The sequence below is a fragment of the Tupaia chinensis genome, unplaced genomic scaffold (assembly GCF_000334495.1).
Source record: "Tupaia chinensis unplaced genomic scaffold, TupChi_1.0 Scaffold000075_1, whole genome shotgun sequence".
Taxonomy (NCBI): Eukaryota; Metazoa; Chordata; class Mammalia; order Scandentia; family Tupaiidae; genus Tupaia; species Tupaia belangeri.
The window spans coordinates 1,302,176-1,318,335 of record NW_006159535.1 but is presented as its reverse complement, the minus strand read 5'-3'; the positions used below and the strand labels follow the sequence as shown (position 1 = coordinate 1,318,335).

Here is a 16,160-nt window from a genome sequence, read left to right as displayed (position 1 = left end):
AACCGAAGGGTTTCTGCTCAGACTTCCCCCTCAGACCCCAAGATCCACCAGACTGATAGGAGAGGTAACACACAGACTCTTTGAGAAGTCATCTGCATTTGAGCTGTGAGCAATCCCTTTCATGGTGTGGTTTTAAATTTTTTGCCTTTTTCTCTCTTTTTTAAATTATTTCTTCTTTTATTTTCCTTCTTTCTTTGTTTCCTTTTCCTTCTTCTTTTACCTTTATAACTTTGTTGCTCAGCCTCTACACACTGATTGTCTAGATAGGTCTAGGTGCACAGTAGCCAAACATCTGATTACTATTAGGATCAGAATAATCCTCAATTCCCACTCAATCTGCTGCACAAATGGAGAAAAACAGAACTGAAGAGAGATTGTAAAGTCACCTCCTCCTGCACGCCTCTGAACACTTAGGTTTAACTTCAAAAAATTAGAAAGAAATGTACAATTCATCAGATGACCAGAAACTACTTCAGAAGCACAATATGAGAAACCAAGGAAATCTCTCTCTCCCAAGGGAAAAAGAACAACTCCTCATGCACAGACAGTACACTGGAAGGCAAGGAAATGTCAGATAAAGAATTTAGAATATTTATAGCAACAAAGTTGACAGAGAAGAAAAGAGAGACAACCTTTCAAAACCCATCTAACTCTGAATTTAAAATGTGTGTATTTTACTATATGTAAATTATACCTCATTACTACAGGGTGCGACACCTTGTTACTTCTGCCACACTCAAAGGAGGGGATTATCCAGGTCATGTACACCAGGGGACGGGAATACTGGGGACCATCTTAGAATTCTGTTGACCAAAACCATCAACACCATTCATGTAACTTCATAGATGGAGGAATCTGGGGCCCATGGAAGATATACCAAACCATCCATAAAGTCACAAGGTACTTATGAGGATGCAAGAAACGAGATCCCGATTTTCCAAACCCCTGTCCAGTGTCTGCCATACATACTCTCAAGCTTCCTTCTGCCAGTAGGCATGGTTAGAGGTAAGGTTTGTTTTCAGGAGGGAATTTTTTTAAAGACTAATGAATCAGCTGGTGGCATGGTGGTTAAGGTGGCTGGATACCATATGGCTAACTGAGTGCTTTGAGTCCCCAACCTGGCAGCCTGAAAAGCATGTATACATATACCCATGCCCAAAATCACAAAGGAGAAAAGAGAAGAGATTGCGGTGTGGCTGTCCCGCAAGGACCGCTTTCTCACTTTGCCCTTTGTCTCTTACCAGTATGCACACACCCCCTATTGCAAATTTTAAAAATAATTTAAAAAATAAAAATTTTAAAAAGATGCAGATGACCAGAGAAGTCACTGATCATTATGCATATGCAAATTATGTGACTCACAGGAAACACCCAAAGAACACTTACCTGGAGGGTACTAGCATGGTGGCTCAATGTCTTTGAGGAGTCATAGTCAGCAGGATTGGCCAATAAACGACTGGTATTTTCTATCCAAGCCTCTGTGCTCTTCAGAAGGTCACTGCATTCCTCCATTTTAATTGTGGCCTGTGAGAGAGATGTAGTACCAAACTTACTCAGACACAATTTACTGGAGTTAAAAGATTCCTGCAGGAAAAGCTAGTTTGCACTGGTCAGCAGTAACACTTTTTATTTTCTCTGGCAGAAGGTATTCACTCACTTGCTCCAAGTTAAGATCCTTCCAATGTTTAAGACCAATCCGGTTTTTCTTCCCCAACACTACAAGCCTTGGCAAGAGTTCTTAGTATTGTAAGTATTCTGGTTCCCATGTTATACTTCCGGTTAAAAACTGGACTTCTGCTTAGTATTCAGAACCTTGCTCCATAACATCCCATTTCAGACTGGGTTCTGCCTGTCCCTTCCTAGGTTACACAGTCTACACACCCTACCATGGCCCCTATTTTGAATGAGGGTAGGAAGGGTATCTTGTACCTGAAAGACAGTCCTTTTTATTTAACTTTCTTAATATTTTTTGAGAGGTTTTTGCTATAGGATGCATGCGCTCACCAGAAAGACAGAGACAGAAAGTGAAAAATCCCCCTCCCGGGGGGATGGTCACGCCGCAATCACTTCTCCTCCATTCTCCTCTCAGGATCTTGGGCACACATGCACACAAGCCCGGCGTGAGTTTAAGCCACCAGGTCTGGGACTCAAACCACGGTCGACTACATTGGAGTCCAACGACATAGCCATTTCACCAACTGCTAGTCCCAAGACAGTCTTTTTTTTTTTTTGGAGAGGTTTTGGCTATAGGGCACGTGCACTCGCCAGACAGACAGAGACAGAGAGACAGAAAGCGAGAAGTCACCCCCCCCAGAGGGGATGGTCACGCCACAATCCTTTCTCCTCCATTCTCCTCTCGGGATCTTGGGCATGCACGCACACGCGCCCAGCGTGAGTTTTAAGCCACAGGGTCCGGGACACGAACCGCGGTCGACTACGTGGGAGTCCAGCGACAGCCATTACACTAACTGCTGGTTCCCCCAAGACAGTCCTTTTTAATTGCTAGCTTTGTCTCTGGACTCCTGAGATCATCTGCCTCAAATGCCCACTACTGTCTTTACCCACCATTGGGAATCCCGGCACTTGCCAGACTGCTGTCACGGTCTAACTGTTGGATTTCCAGAGCTGCTTGCCCAGCCAGACTTCTTTCCTGCACCAGCACTGGAATCTGTCCCCTGGTGCCCATGAGAGCCTTCTGTAACCAACAGTTTGAAAGAAACTGCCTGCCGTTTTAAACCCACCTCAATACCGCCACATGGTACACGCAATCCCATTATAGCCGCACCTTATTTAACTGTGAGGTTCTGGATTCTGCCCTCTGTGATACTTGCTGATACTGCTGGAAAGGAATCATCAAGTTATCCATCCATTCTTGAGCCTGCCCTGGGTCCTGTTCAACAATGTCCTGAACCTCAGAATCCAGCTCATTTAGCTTGGAATGCCAGAGATCCAGTTCATCCCACATTTTCTGGAAAAGAAAATTAAATTCATTTGAATGAAGATGGTGTGGGTTATTGCAGTAATTCCTATTTTTCACATAGTATTTGCATTTGTAAATACTATCAAAATAATGTCACAGGAAAAAAAAAATATATAGGCATACTTCTCAGTTTATACCCAGTAAACACTTGTGATCTAAACTGAAAAACACTTTTTCTCTGTCTCTTAACTGTAACTGTATTCATTTCAGTACAAAAGAGCGGTAGGAAAACATTTCCAGAGATGAACAACAGCAAACAAGGTCACAATAGCTCTACCCTTTCAAGAGTTTGGAAGTAGAACACTGTATTTAAAAGACTTAGGGGGGAGACAGCAGGTAGTATGGTAGTTAAGGTGCTGGACTCCCATATGGCCAACCATGGTTCTAGTCCCGGACCTGGCAGCTCGCTCTCGCGCTCTCTCTCTCTCTCTGGTAAGCAGATGTGCCCTATAGAAAATTTTTTAAAATAATAATAAATAATTATTTAAAAACTTTAAAAATAAATAAATAAAAAAGACTTGGGTAGGGCCAGCTGGTGGTGTGGAGGTTAAGGCAACAGATCCCATATGGACAACTGCATGGTTTGAGTACCAGACCCGAGAGCTTGACAAATGCCAGGCCCATGTCTATGTGTGTCCAAATCTTAAAAGGAGAAGGGATCTCAACATGGCCATCCCCCTTGGGGGTGAGTTCCTATTTTCCTTCTTTCTGTCTCTCTCCAGCCAGTGCACGCACCCTATGGCAAAAACTTTTTTTAAGAAATGTAAAATGTTAGGTTTATTTATAGTTTTACCTAAGATTTTATTTTCTAAAACATTTTACAAAAGAAAATTTGAATTTGTTTTGTTTCCTTTTTGCATCATGGCAATCTAAAGCAATGCTGCTATTATTTTTTGTGTTCTATTGAATTATTTTTAATATCAGTTTTCCCAAAATAAGATCCTTACTTTCTCTTACTTATTAAAAATAATGCTGGTTCACAATCAAGGGCTCTCAGGAGTTTGGGCACACGTCCACCCTGGCCAAACTAACAGTTCCAAAATGCAACTTTCTCCATCAAGTCTCTGTAGGTGACACCCTCGGTAAGGATGCCCCTGCATCCAGTTCAGGTTCTCTGTGTTTCAGATTAACCCAAAGAGTTCACCTTGTGATGACTGATAAACAAGAGGAGTGATCAAATGCTGAGGGAGTTAAAGGAGATGTTACCTTTTGAATTTCTTGAGCTTTCTCAATATTTTTGCTTTTCTGCTGCAACATTTTTTCAATATTTTGAAGCCCATTGTTATTTTCTTCTATCTTTCTACTCATTGCATATGATGGTGAGCTTCTCAAGACTTCATTGCTAATCTGTAACAAGAAAAATTTCATTTAGAGAGGTTTTTCTACAATCTGTTATAGGTTCAAAAGACAAAAGGGGTAGGCATTCCATTTTTTTTTTTTTTCACTTATAAAAATCTTTTAAGAACTGGAGGAAAATTCCAAACCTTACTGGCTAATGTGTTAATGAAAGGGTAAATTAGCAAACTACTATATAGCAGCTGTGTTTCTTGACCCTTTAAATCTACTTTTAAAAACTAAAAAAATAAAAATGTGTTGAATGTAGTTCACAGTATGGACCACAGATACATGCCATGTTGGACAAAACTGCTTCATGACCTGTCTGGAACATACTCCTATGGATCAAAAAGAAAAAGAAAGAATTCCTGCAGACATTCTCTCCATTTTATGAGATAATCCTCCGCACAGATCTGTTTTCAACAAAATTAAACTCATTCTCAAGCCAATATTAAAGGAAAAAAAGTTCATGGAAAAGTAGAATTACAGTATAAGTTTGTGCAAAAAAAAAAATAAAATCTATGTGTAGTTTTTTCATAATATGCATTTTTCATGAACTCTATGAAGCTACCTTGTATTCACTTAGGTGAAACGATCTTCAAAAAGCAGCATTTCCTGAGGATACAAAGCTTAATTTTCCTCTAGATGTCTGTTTCTAGTGTTATATTTTCTCCGCATATTTAATCAGAAGTTTAGCAGCTAAACATTGTAATTTATTTTATCTAAAGGATTTTAAGAAAATAACTTGTTCTAGGAATGACAGTCAATGAATGCTGAATGTATCAGTTTTCAAATCCCTGATTGATTAGTTTGGGTTCCTGTTTAAGCTATGTTGATAAAGCTTTTTCCACACAGCCACTAAATAACCAAATAACGCTGTAAGCTTTTGTGTAATCCTTTCATGTTTCCACTGCATCTGTGTAATTACTGAGATGAAAACCTTCCTATGCAGACAGTATACAGACACAGAACCGAACACGGGCTAAAACGACTTGCTACAGACACACGGAGGTGGTGGTCTAGCCTGTCCTGAGAAACCCTCAAGTCTTCAGAGACTAGTCCAGGGCTCTAGTCACATCAGACTATTGATACTTTCCTATCATGTCTTTTATTCTACAGATCAAACAAACCAGAGTCAAGATAATTTGAAGAAAAAAAATCATCCCATTTTGATCCTGTATTCGTTTATTTTTTTTTTAACTGCTGACAGTATTACAGATTATGAGAAAGGGAAGCTTTCCGATATTTTTGTGGGTTATTCTCCTGGCAGAAATGCATATGACTTAGCTACAATAGCGGAAATCCTGAATGAGGAAAAGTAAGTAGCCCTGGGAAACACACCCAACGGCATATTGTCTCCTGCCTGGATCCTTGAACTTCCCTTAGATTCTTTGTACAATTAAAATTAGTTGCTGCTTTTTTACAAACATAGAAGTTCATGGCAAAAATTCTCAACCTTAAATTTGAAAGGTTGCTTTTGGTTATTAATTTACTTTGCTAGGGATTTTCACATGATGTTCTCATGAGACTAACACTGCATCTCTCTTGAAACATTTAGTATTCTCTTAAATAAAATGAAGAGTGTATGATCCCTGAGAAAATATCTAACAGGTTTCCTTGTGTGTTAAATCAAAGAGATTTGTTCTAAATATACACTAGCAGTCTACATATTTTTGACACAGGTTAGATTTTCCTAAGAAATCTGACATGTTAGTTAGTGACAAATTCCAGCAACTAAGTTTGAAATCTGATTTGTGTATGCGCGTTTAAGATCTATTTTATACATCAAGCTTACAAGTATCCTAGGCTTCAAAAACAATATAAAAATCCTCTGTGGATGCTGGACCAGCTATAATTTTATTCTGTTGGATTGGGGCTGCCTTTTGTACAAGTGAAACAAATTCTCTTGCTATGCTCCTACGTCTCCAGTACTACAAAGTGTTTTTCATTTTTCTTCAGATCTGGGTATTCAGGTATAGAGATTTCCCCAGGTACGTCTGTGACAACTCTGTTACCACCATTAGATAGAAACAGTGCGCTAAGTTCCACTCCTACTTAGCTGTGAAATTGGCGTTCTTAACTGCACTTGGCTTCAACTTCAAACTATTTCAGGGAATACATTTAAAGGTATTACTCATACCTATCATTTTTAAGTGACTGTGAAGAAAAAGAAAAAGCCAGGTCAAAGATCATATATAATTCGATTTTAAAATGCAAGGGAAGACTCAGTATCCTGAGAATTAAAAAGCTGCAATCTAATTTTATTATCTATGTCATGTCATTAGAGCATTATCCCATTCAATACATAAAAACTTTCACTTAACCAAACTCGATAAATAGTCATAGCAGAAATGGGGGTAAATGAAAACAGACATTAAATGACTTTTTTCTTATATTCATCCAACTCCATAAATAATAACAGTAGTATAAACGTTATTGTTACCTTCTCATCTAAGTCTTCTAAAGCTTTTCTGCATTCTTCCACCTGGGATTCAATCTCTGCAGGGACTATGGTGTACATTTCAGAATACTTGATTCGCAGTTTTTTCATAATGTGCTCAAAAGTTAGCTTCCCTTTCTTAAGAATGCTCTGAAGCTCCTAAAAACATCAAGAGAGTTTCAGTACTCACAGGATGGGGGGAAAGTTTAACTCTAAAGAGCGGAAAAGAGCTTTCCAGCACATCCTTATGATTTAAATAAGCCAGTTTTGCATGACAAAAACCTCACTATTGATACAAGCTGATTAAGCCTGAGAGATACTCCTTTTAGTCAGCTGATGCTTTCTAATTTGTAAGAATTAAACTTGATATCTCTTCATAGTGTCAGACCATTGTCATGAAGAGACATTACAACATCTCCTGCTTCTAAAGGACCTCTAGGATTTAACTATATCTCAGCTGCAGTCCAGATAAAAGTTTCAAAGAAGTGTTGTTTTGGTTTTTTTTTTTTTGGTTGTTGTTATTAACTTGTTGCTCTTTCTACTTCTTCTGCATTATCATCACAATGATTCAAGGCCACTAAAAGCCCTCAGCTTGGAGCAGAAGTGTCTGCTTTCACGTAATTAGACAGCCCAACACAGCTCAACTTCTTTCAAAAGGGAGGGTTCCAGTTCCAGGCAAAGAATGTAGGTTTTAGGAGATAAAAGAAACCTGAACAAACGGCCTATTGGTTGTGGCCTAGAAATAAAATCTGATCTACGTTCTCCTGCAGTAATTATAAAGGAGAAACTCATTTGCTTGGGAAAGTTTCCCAAAGATCCAGTGGAAAAGTACTTGACTTTACTGTGGCGTTTTTGTTGTTTTATTTTACCAGTAGCAGTTCAGCAGTATTGTTTGTGTTAATGGATTGAGTCACTGCAGTGGCCAAGGATTACAATGTGAAATGACTCTGGGATGTGTCACTGTTTTCCTTTTGTGAATCCCCAGCAGAGAACAAACCTGGTGAGGGAAAGTGAAAGACCAGTGCCATTCAGACAAGGTGAGGGTTTGAGGTGCAAGTGTCATCCTGTTTTATCTAGACCTAATCTAGGAGTCCAGGTCTTCATTCAGGGCTACACAATGACAGCTTTCCCATGCGGATTGTTTATGGGACTGGCAAGAAGCTTCCTTTTTCAACATTCATAACCCAAAGCTCAGATTAACAAGAGCATGAGACTTCTGAATAAACGTAGAGATCTCATTTTTGGCTGTCACCACTGGACCGGAATCAGGTATCTTTGAAGAAAGGAGTTCCCAAATGGCCCTCGGCAAGTGTGCAGCTCCCATCAGAGCACCTAGACAAGTGTGGTCTGAGGCCCCTGTTCACCAAATGCACTTGTCGGTGGTTGAAAAGGGCTGCCCATCTCCCAAGCTGGTCTCCACCCTGCTCTCTGCTCTCCAACCACCTGGATCACCTCTCGTGGCTCTGCGCATGCTTTCCCCTTTCCCTGGATCACTCCCCTAACTCAAGTCCCAAAACTACCTACCCAAAGACTTGGTATTCTCCCACCCCATTGCCAGAGGGTATGTGTGGTCACCGGAGAAAGAGAAACAGCCAGCTAAAACTCTCACCACTATGGGGTGTGGTCATGCCACAAACCCTTGTCCTCCATCTCTCCAACCCATCAGGATTTTTGGTACACAGGTACACGTGCTCATCGTGTTTCTCAAGCTACCAGGGCTAGGGTTTGAACCAGAGTTGGCCATGTGGGCTCGGGCTCCCCACATACAAGGCTCAACCCGCTGCACCATGAGATGGGCCGGCCCTGCCACGAGACTTTGGGCACGAGATTGTGTCTCAGTCACAGTCACACTTCCTTACCTCAAACTGCCCGGTCTTTTCTGGGTGGTCCTGTAATGACATATTTTGGAAAGAAGTTGTGCTCTGTTGAAATAAATTCTTCGAAGCAGTTATTTCTTTTATAAAGGAATGTCTTTCTTGCATTTCAGTCTGCACCAATTCCTTATTTGTTTGAGTTTTCTGTAAAAGCCTACAAGAAAGCATCAAGATGTAACTGTCTTCCTGTGAAATAGTTTTATTTCAACAATTAACAAAATTCTTGAATAGCTCACAAAAGATGATTTTTCTGAAAACCGCAGTTTTCAATAATTTACATATTACATATGCAAACATATATAAACTTCTGTCACAATTGAAAAATTCTCCAAACAGCCTGCAGGTAGAGTGTTGGTCAAGGCACCAGACTTTCCTATAACTGACCACAGTTCAAGTCCCATATCTGGTGGCTAAAAAAAAAAAAAAAAAAATCACATGAGGGGGGTCAGCAGTTAGTGTAAGGGCTATGTCAATGAACTCCCATGTAGCCAACTGCGGTTCAAGTCCCGGACCCAGTGGCTTAAACTCACGCCAGGTGCATGTGCGTGCATGCCCAAGATCCTGAGAGGATAATGGAGGAGAAGGGATTGTGGCGTGGCCATCCCCCCTGGGGGGTGATTTTTTGCTTTCTACTCTCTGTCTCTCTCTGTTTGTCTGGTGAGCGTACATGCCCTATAGTGAAAACCTCTTCCCCCCCCAAAAAAAAAAAAAATCACACGAGGCACACGTGTACTCAAAATTCCAAGAGGAGAATGGAGGAGAAGGGATTGTGGTATAGCCATGCCCCCCTTCGGGGGGGGGGGTATGATTTCTCATTTTCCCTCTCACTATCTCTCTCTGGCGAGTACATGCACTCCATGGAAAAAAAAGTAAAAACACACCAAAAACCTTCTCCAAAACGTTCATCCCCAAATATACTCTTTTCATACTTGACTTTCGAATTGCCATCTCTACCCTCTCATTCTCTATGGAATCCTGGAGCTCAAATGAAAATAACTTAGAGGTGTGATGGCAGTCATGAGCGAGCTCTAGGGCACAGGCAACCCCATTTGCAGTGGATGTACCATCATATCAGAAAAGTACTTCCATTTGTAAAAACCTCCCTTATGAGTTAAGTATACACTGGTTATAAAATTACTGTATCCTTTGACCCAACAATTCTGTCGTTTGGCATCTTTCTCAATTAATTAATCACAGATGCAGATAGAGATTCTGGTATAAAAATATTCATCGCAGCATTTTTATAAAAGTAAAGAAGTTACATAAAAGGACCAGCGGATGGCATAATGGTTACGTCGCTGAACACCCACGTTTGAGTTCCAGGCCCAGCAGCTTAAAACTCATGCTGGTGCATGTGCACGCCCAAAATCCCGAGAGGAGAATGGAGAAGAAGGGATTGCAGCACGGCCATCCAATCACCCCTAGGGAGTGATTTCTCACTTTCTGTCTCTTCGTCTCTGTGGCCAGCGCACGTGCCCTATAGCAAAAATCTCTCCAAAAGAATTACATACAATTTTACAGTTTTAAATTTGGGGCTTTAAATAAATTTGGATATCCCTTTGGCATATCCAAATGGTGGAGTAGTAATAGTTGTGTATTAAATGAACCTTTAATGACACAGGAAAATAAGCATGATATGTAGAACATGTTTCATCAGAATATGAAACAATGTAAGTATTAGGATTTCAATTTATTTTAAAATATATCGTAAAAAAGACAAGAAAAATTGTTTAGCAGTGGTTGTTGCTGAGTCGTGAGATTAAAGATAGCTTTATACTAATCTTTGTAATTTTCCATATTTTCTAAATTTCTTTTAATGAATATAAAGTTTGAAAACAGCAAACATTAAAGAAAAAAATTAAAGGAATCAGAAGGATATTCACTCTCAGTAATACTGGGATGAAATGCATGTACTGGTTTTAATTATAGTTATTAATCCTTCCCATCTCTTTTATACTCCTCAGTGTTAACTCACTTGTCTTATCATTTGGTATTATGCTACAGGATTAGGTTGTTGGATAAATCATGATGTATTTTTCTATGCAAAAAAATGCATTATGACTTTCCCGAAAACCCAGTATCTTATGTTTCCTAAACTTGATGTATTCTAAATTTTGAGCCTGAGCTGCCAAGTACATTTCCTTAATAGTTTTTCAGAAATCTTACTTGTTGCATCGTTCTTGCATAGATATAATCTCTTGAAATGCCGGAACAGCCTCCAGGGCACCTAAGCCTTCAGGAACATTCTGGATACTTTTTATGCGCTGAAGCAGCAGGGTTAGTAACAATTGCTGTTTCTCCACATTCTCTTCACATTGGCATAAACAGTCTAGCAGCTCCGAAAGCTCCTTTGTGGTGGCTGCCTCTTTGGTTTTGGAAATTTCAGGCAATTCTTCTGGAAGATTATCTAAAATAATTGCTTCTCGTTCAAGCTAATACAATAAACAAAAACGAAAGAGAGATAAAACATATCCTTAACCATTTCAGAACCTGAACCAAACCCTGGCCGCCATAATTTTTGTAGACCTTCTCTTCAAAGGCTTCCTAATACTGCATTCTACTTGAGAGTAATAGTTGTTCTCTTGCCACTGGAAATAACAGTCTTCTATGATCAAAATCCTGTTTCCAGCTCTTGTTCATGTAGACCTGTGCTATGGTTTGAATGTACCCCCCCACCCCCTACCCCCCCTTCCTTATGTTGAAATTTGAGTGTTTCCCTCATCTGCACCTCTCATTTATCTCATTCTTTGCTAATGGAATGTTAATTACCTGCTCTGTGCTAAGTCACATAGCCTGCATTCTTGGCTACCATAAATACACTCTAACTATATTTATGTCAAAAACGAATAGTCTTTATGATCTTGGCTATCATAAATGTAGCTGACACTTGTCTTATGCTACATTACATCAGATTTTGAGATATGCTACTTGGTATGGTAAGCAAGGACATGGCAGAGGATGAGACATAAAGCTATGATTCAGGAGCCCCAGCAGCCGGGAAGTCTCCAGGGTCCAACAGTCCAGTGCATGACAGAGTTTCTCTAAGGTGAGTGTCCAGCTGTTCAGTTTTGTAACTCTACTGCTAAGAAAGAGACATGGCACCATGTGGGCTGTTTGGGGCCAGTGTATGCTACACTTAGGAACTGCTCAGATCAAGTTCTCAGAATGCTATCCTTCCTGAGGGGGACCTGGAGAAAATGAGGCAGTCCCACTGTAGCCAGGTGGGACTATGGTAAAAGTGACCCTGCCGTTTGGGCCATATGATCCAGGTGGGTTCCAAATTCTACAATACACGGGTGTATGTACATACTGGCTCCTCTCCAAAAGACCCCGTTATACAATCTGTGCTTCCCATCTCCTCAAACCTAAGTGCAGTTAGATGAGAAGTCTTGGTTCTTGGGCTGGCCAGGTGACATGGTGGGTAAGCTGGCTGGACCCTCACATGACAACTGTGTGGTTCAAGTCCCAGATCCAGTGGCTTGAAAAATACACTGGGCCCATGTGCTCTTCTTAGAGCATCTCCTGGTACTTCTATGCCTCGTGATAACCATAAATGGGGAACTGCAACCAGGACCCAGTAAGAGGCCCAGAGAGACCCAGTAACTAAAGGCTCAGAATTTTCCTGTTTCAGTTCTCCCAGTGCTTCATATTGAAAATAAAAATCAACTGTTGGCAAGCCCCTGTCTTGGGTTCTGCTATACGCCATAAAGTTAGTAAGCGATGGAGAAGGGATACACAAGAGGGAAAAGAGTTTTGTTTTGTTTTTTTAGTTGTCAGAAGGTGCATGTGCCCACCAGAGGGAGAAGGAAGGAGAGGAAGAAAGCACCCCACAACGGGGTGTGGTCACACTCAATCCATTCCCCATCCTCGTGGAATTGTAAGCATTCGCATCTGTGTGCCTGCCATGTCTTTCAAGCCAGCAGAGCCAGGATTTGAAGTGTAGTCAGCTAAGTAGGATCTGGCTTCCTTTAACCACCAGGCTACAGGACTGACTCTGAAAACAGTTTTGATTAGGACAATAATTCTACTCAAGTCAGGCAATTCTTCAATGTGTGAGTTGAATAACAAACTACAGTATATTAACCCAACAGAATACTACTCAGGAATAAAAAGAAATGAACTACTAAGAGGAGAGCAGCAAGAATGACTTTCAGGGCCAAATGTTGGCACAGTGGTAAAATGCAATGTTGGTTGAGGCAATCCCACATGAGTAGGTTAATGGTTCAAATCTAGAGACCTCCTTGAGTACAACGGGTGTGTGTGTGTGTGTGTGTGTGTGTGCACATGGTATGAGGCTGGCTGATGGCTGGAGGTAGACCATGGCTTCGAGATCTTGGTGGGGCTGCTGTCTGTCTCTTTATCTAGCTCTGTCTGTTTCTGTCTTTTTTCCCCATGGAAGGAGTAAATAAACTTAAAAAAAAAAAAAAAAAAAAAAAAAAAACTCAAGCACATTAGGCTTAGTGAAGAGAAGTCAAACTCAAAAGGCCAAACACTGTTAAGAGTCTATTTATATGACATTCTGAAATTGAAAAAGAAAAAGAAAAAAGACAGGAAAAAAGCAGATGGACAGTTGCCAGGGGCTGGAGGTGATGGAAGGGGTTGACCACAAGGGGCACAAGGAAATTTTTGAGGTGATGGGAATACCTGAAATCTTGATTTTGTTGGTGGTCATGGAATAAAACAACGGAAGATACATTGGTTGGGAAACTATGGTTTGTTGAAAATGAAGCACTCACCTCTTCGCTGACAAATTTCCACTCCTGCTTTAGTTCTTCACACCACATCTCCCACTCCTTGGCAGCTTCCTGCAAATGCAGCCATCTCTCCCACAGAGCTGAGCCGGTTCTGAGCACACACAGGCCATCATTCGCTGTGCACCTGGACTGCAAGCACCTGAGGACTTGTCGTAGCTTCCCGAACTCTTCTCTGGTTGATAAAAGATTTGACACCGTGGCCTTAAGAAAGAAAATTAAAAGAATAGGAGGGATTTAATGCGTTTCGTAAGTATAACATGACTCATTTCTTTTCCTTCTGGAAGATAATTTAGGCCAGAGAACCATCTATGTAGTATTGTATTCTGTATAAGTTTGGGGCTATAGGCAAAAACGACGACCCATAAACCAACTTCTTCCAAGCAGAATGAATTTTTGAAGGTAACTATTCTAGAAGTACATTTCAGTATTTTAATTGAAGTCTCATATTTTGCTTGACAGTTCATTTGCATGATACTACAGCAACAGCCATCACAATATTTTTTGGATTTTATTGCTTTTGTTTTTGGTGTATCTTAAACACATCCACAATTCCTACTAACAGTATCACATTTGGGGTCATCAGAAAAGTCATGATGTATTTCTTCCATGTAAAAATGCATCATGATTTTTCCAGTGACCCAAGAGATTCTAACAGCAGATGAAAATAAGCAAAAACTAAAATTGCTTAGTAAAGGAATCTAAAAAGCAGCCAGAATTCAGGGCTTACGAGAGTTGCAATAAGCGCTCAGTGGACAAAGTTCTATTGCTGGTCCAGCAGTGTCTCTCAAAACAAGGTGACGGAGGAAAGGAGGTCAACAAAGACCAGATGCGACTGCAAGGTGACTGTCTTGTGATCTCAATTAATTCTGCCCCTTAGGACCTCCACTTCACACCTCCCGCCCCCCTTGGTTTTAAGTGTGAGGAACTGGCATGGGTACACAACACAGCATGGAGATTTCTGTGGGTCCTGACAGAGCCACAGTCTCAGCTGCCTCCACCTGCTTGTTGAGCTGAGGCTTTGCACACAGGCTTACTGAAGGACTGCAAATACCGTTACCTTGCTCTGTTCCAAGCGCTCCAAAGCTTCTTTATAAGACACTGGCAACGGAGACAGCGACTGCCTGAGAGCCGTCTCCATTTTGCTGAGGTCAGTGCAAATCTTCTCTCTAATTTTTCTATAGCATTTGTAATTCTCCAGACACCTAATGAGGTCCGGTTAGAAAAAAATTAAAAATGATGTTTACTTTTATTTAACACAATAGATTCTGAACTTCCCCAGAACTGATTCTCCAAACTTTTTTAACGATAAAATTTTTTTTGGTGATTCACTGAAACTTATTGCAAGTTTTTATTGACTACTGATCCCCCAGAAGATCTGCAATATGGTTTTATATGCAAATGTGCAGAAGAATATTGTGATATATTTAGAAACACTATTATTAAGAATAGAGCCTAAATCCTGCACTGAGAAGAATTAAAATCTGGATCACTCTATATTAAGAAAAAACTCACATGCCAATAAACTAGCAAGAAATTGAAGATTCAACCTCTAAAATGGAAAATATACAGACATAAGTAAAGCTTTAGGACCAACTTTCTGTTTTGAGGGCATTTCTTTACTTCCAGTTTTTCTTTCTCTTTTTTTATAAATTTGCTAAAGAGTACATGCGTTTGTCAGAGAGAGAGAGCGAAAAAGTACTCCCCTGGGGGATGGCCACCCAGCAATCCCTTCTCCCAGATTCCTCCTTTCAGATTCTGGGCATATGTGTCACGTTTTTCAAGCCGCCAGTTCCATGGCTTGAACCATAGTCAATCATGTGAGATTCAGCAGCCTTAACTATCATTCCAGTGGCTGGCACCTGACTTTCAGCTTTCTGTCTCTACCTAGAAAATGGGGGACAGATGATAAACTTGGAGCCGCTCCAGTATGGGTGTCTCACAGACCACCCTCTCTGCAAAGACATTTCTAATATACATAACTGTAACAGAATAAAGAGTAGGCCTCTAAAAATAAAGAATAAACTCCTGCACATCAGTAAGAAAAAGAGGGGATGGGCCAGGAGGTGACGGGGAGGCTGGATTCCACATGGCCAACTCTATGGTTTGAGTCCTGGACCCAGTGGCTTGAAAACCATGGCAGGCACGTGTGGGAGCATGCCCAAAATCCCAAGAGGAGAATGGAGAAGAAGGGGTTGCAGTGTGGCCATCCTCCCCTTCCCAGGAGGTGATTTCTGACTTTCCTCCTCCCTCTCACTCTCTCCAGTGAATGCACACACCCTATAGCAAAGTTTAAAGAAAAAGAGAGGCAATCTAATAAAATTGGGCCAAGGCTTGAGTAGACATTTGACAGAAAAAATAAAAATGATCAATAAACATTAAAAAAAAATTGAACTCTTTAGCAGTAATAGAAATCCAAATCAAAGCAGGTAACACTTCTTACTCTTCAGACTGGTAAAAATTAAGTCTCACAATATCAAATGTTGGCAAGAATATGGGAAAACTAGAATACTTACATGCTGGTGGTTTAAAGGAAATTTAGAAAATTGTTTGGTACTAAAATTTAAGATGTATATACCATTAGACCTAGGCAATAACACTCCAAGATATATATCCAATAGAAGCTTGCGTTTAAAAATATTCTTTGTAGCACAGTTTATAAATACAAAAAGTAGAAATAATCCAAACATCTACCAATAGCTTGGGAAGTGAATTTTACTACAGACAAGAACATGAATAAACCCTGGGGTCATAATAGGGTCATAGTAGTCAAAACTGCC

At 40.4% G+C, this 16,160-nt stretch overlaps 1 protein-coding gene across 1 annotated transcript in view; it reads right to left on the bottom strand.

Moving 5' to 3' along the window:
* The window catches only part of SYNE2 (spectrin repeat containing nuclear envelope protein 2), a 339,863-nt gene that overhangs the window by 176,712 nt on the left and 146,991 nt on the right, over positions 1-16,160 (bottom strand). The window contains exons 49-56 of the mRNA XM_006142397.3: positions 14,441-14,585; positions 13,366-13,584; positions 10,796-11,061; positions 8,615-8,783; positions 6,759-6,914; positions 4,187-4,327; positions 2,786-2,968; positions 1,387-1,524 (exon numbers count right to left, since the gene is read on the bottom strand). Of these exons, the coding sequence (XP_006142459.1) occupies positions 1,387-1,524; positions 2,786-2,968; positions 4,187-4,327; positions 6,759-6,914; positions 8,615-8,783; positions 10,796-11,061; positions 13,366-13,584; positions 14,441-14,585 (1,417 nt within the window). The remainder of the gene's footprint in view (positions 1-1,386; positions 1,525-2,785; positions 2,969-4,186; positions 4,328-6,758; positions 6,915-8,614; positions 8,784-10,795; positions 11,062-13,365; positions 13,585-14,440; positions 14,586-16,160) is intronic.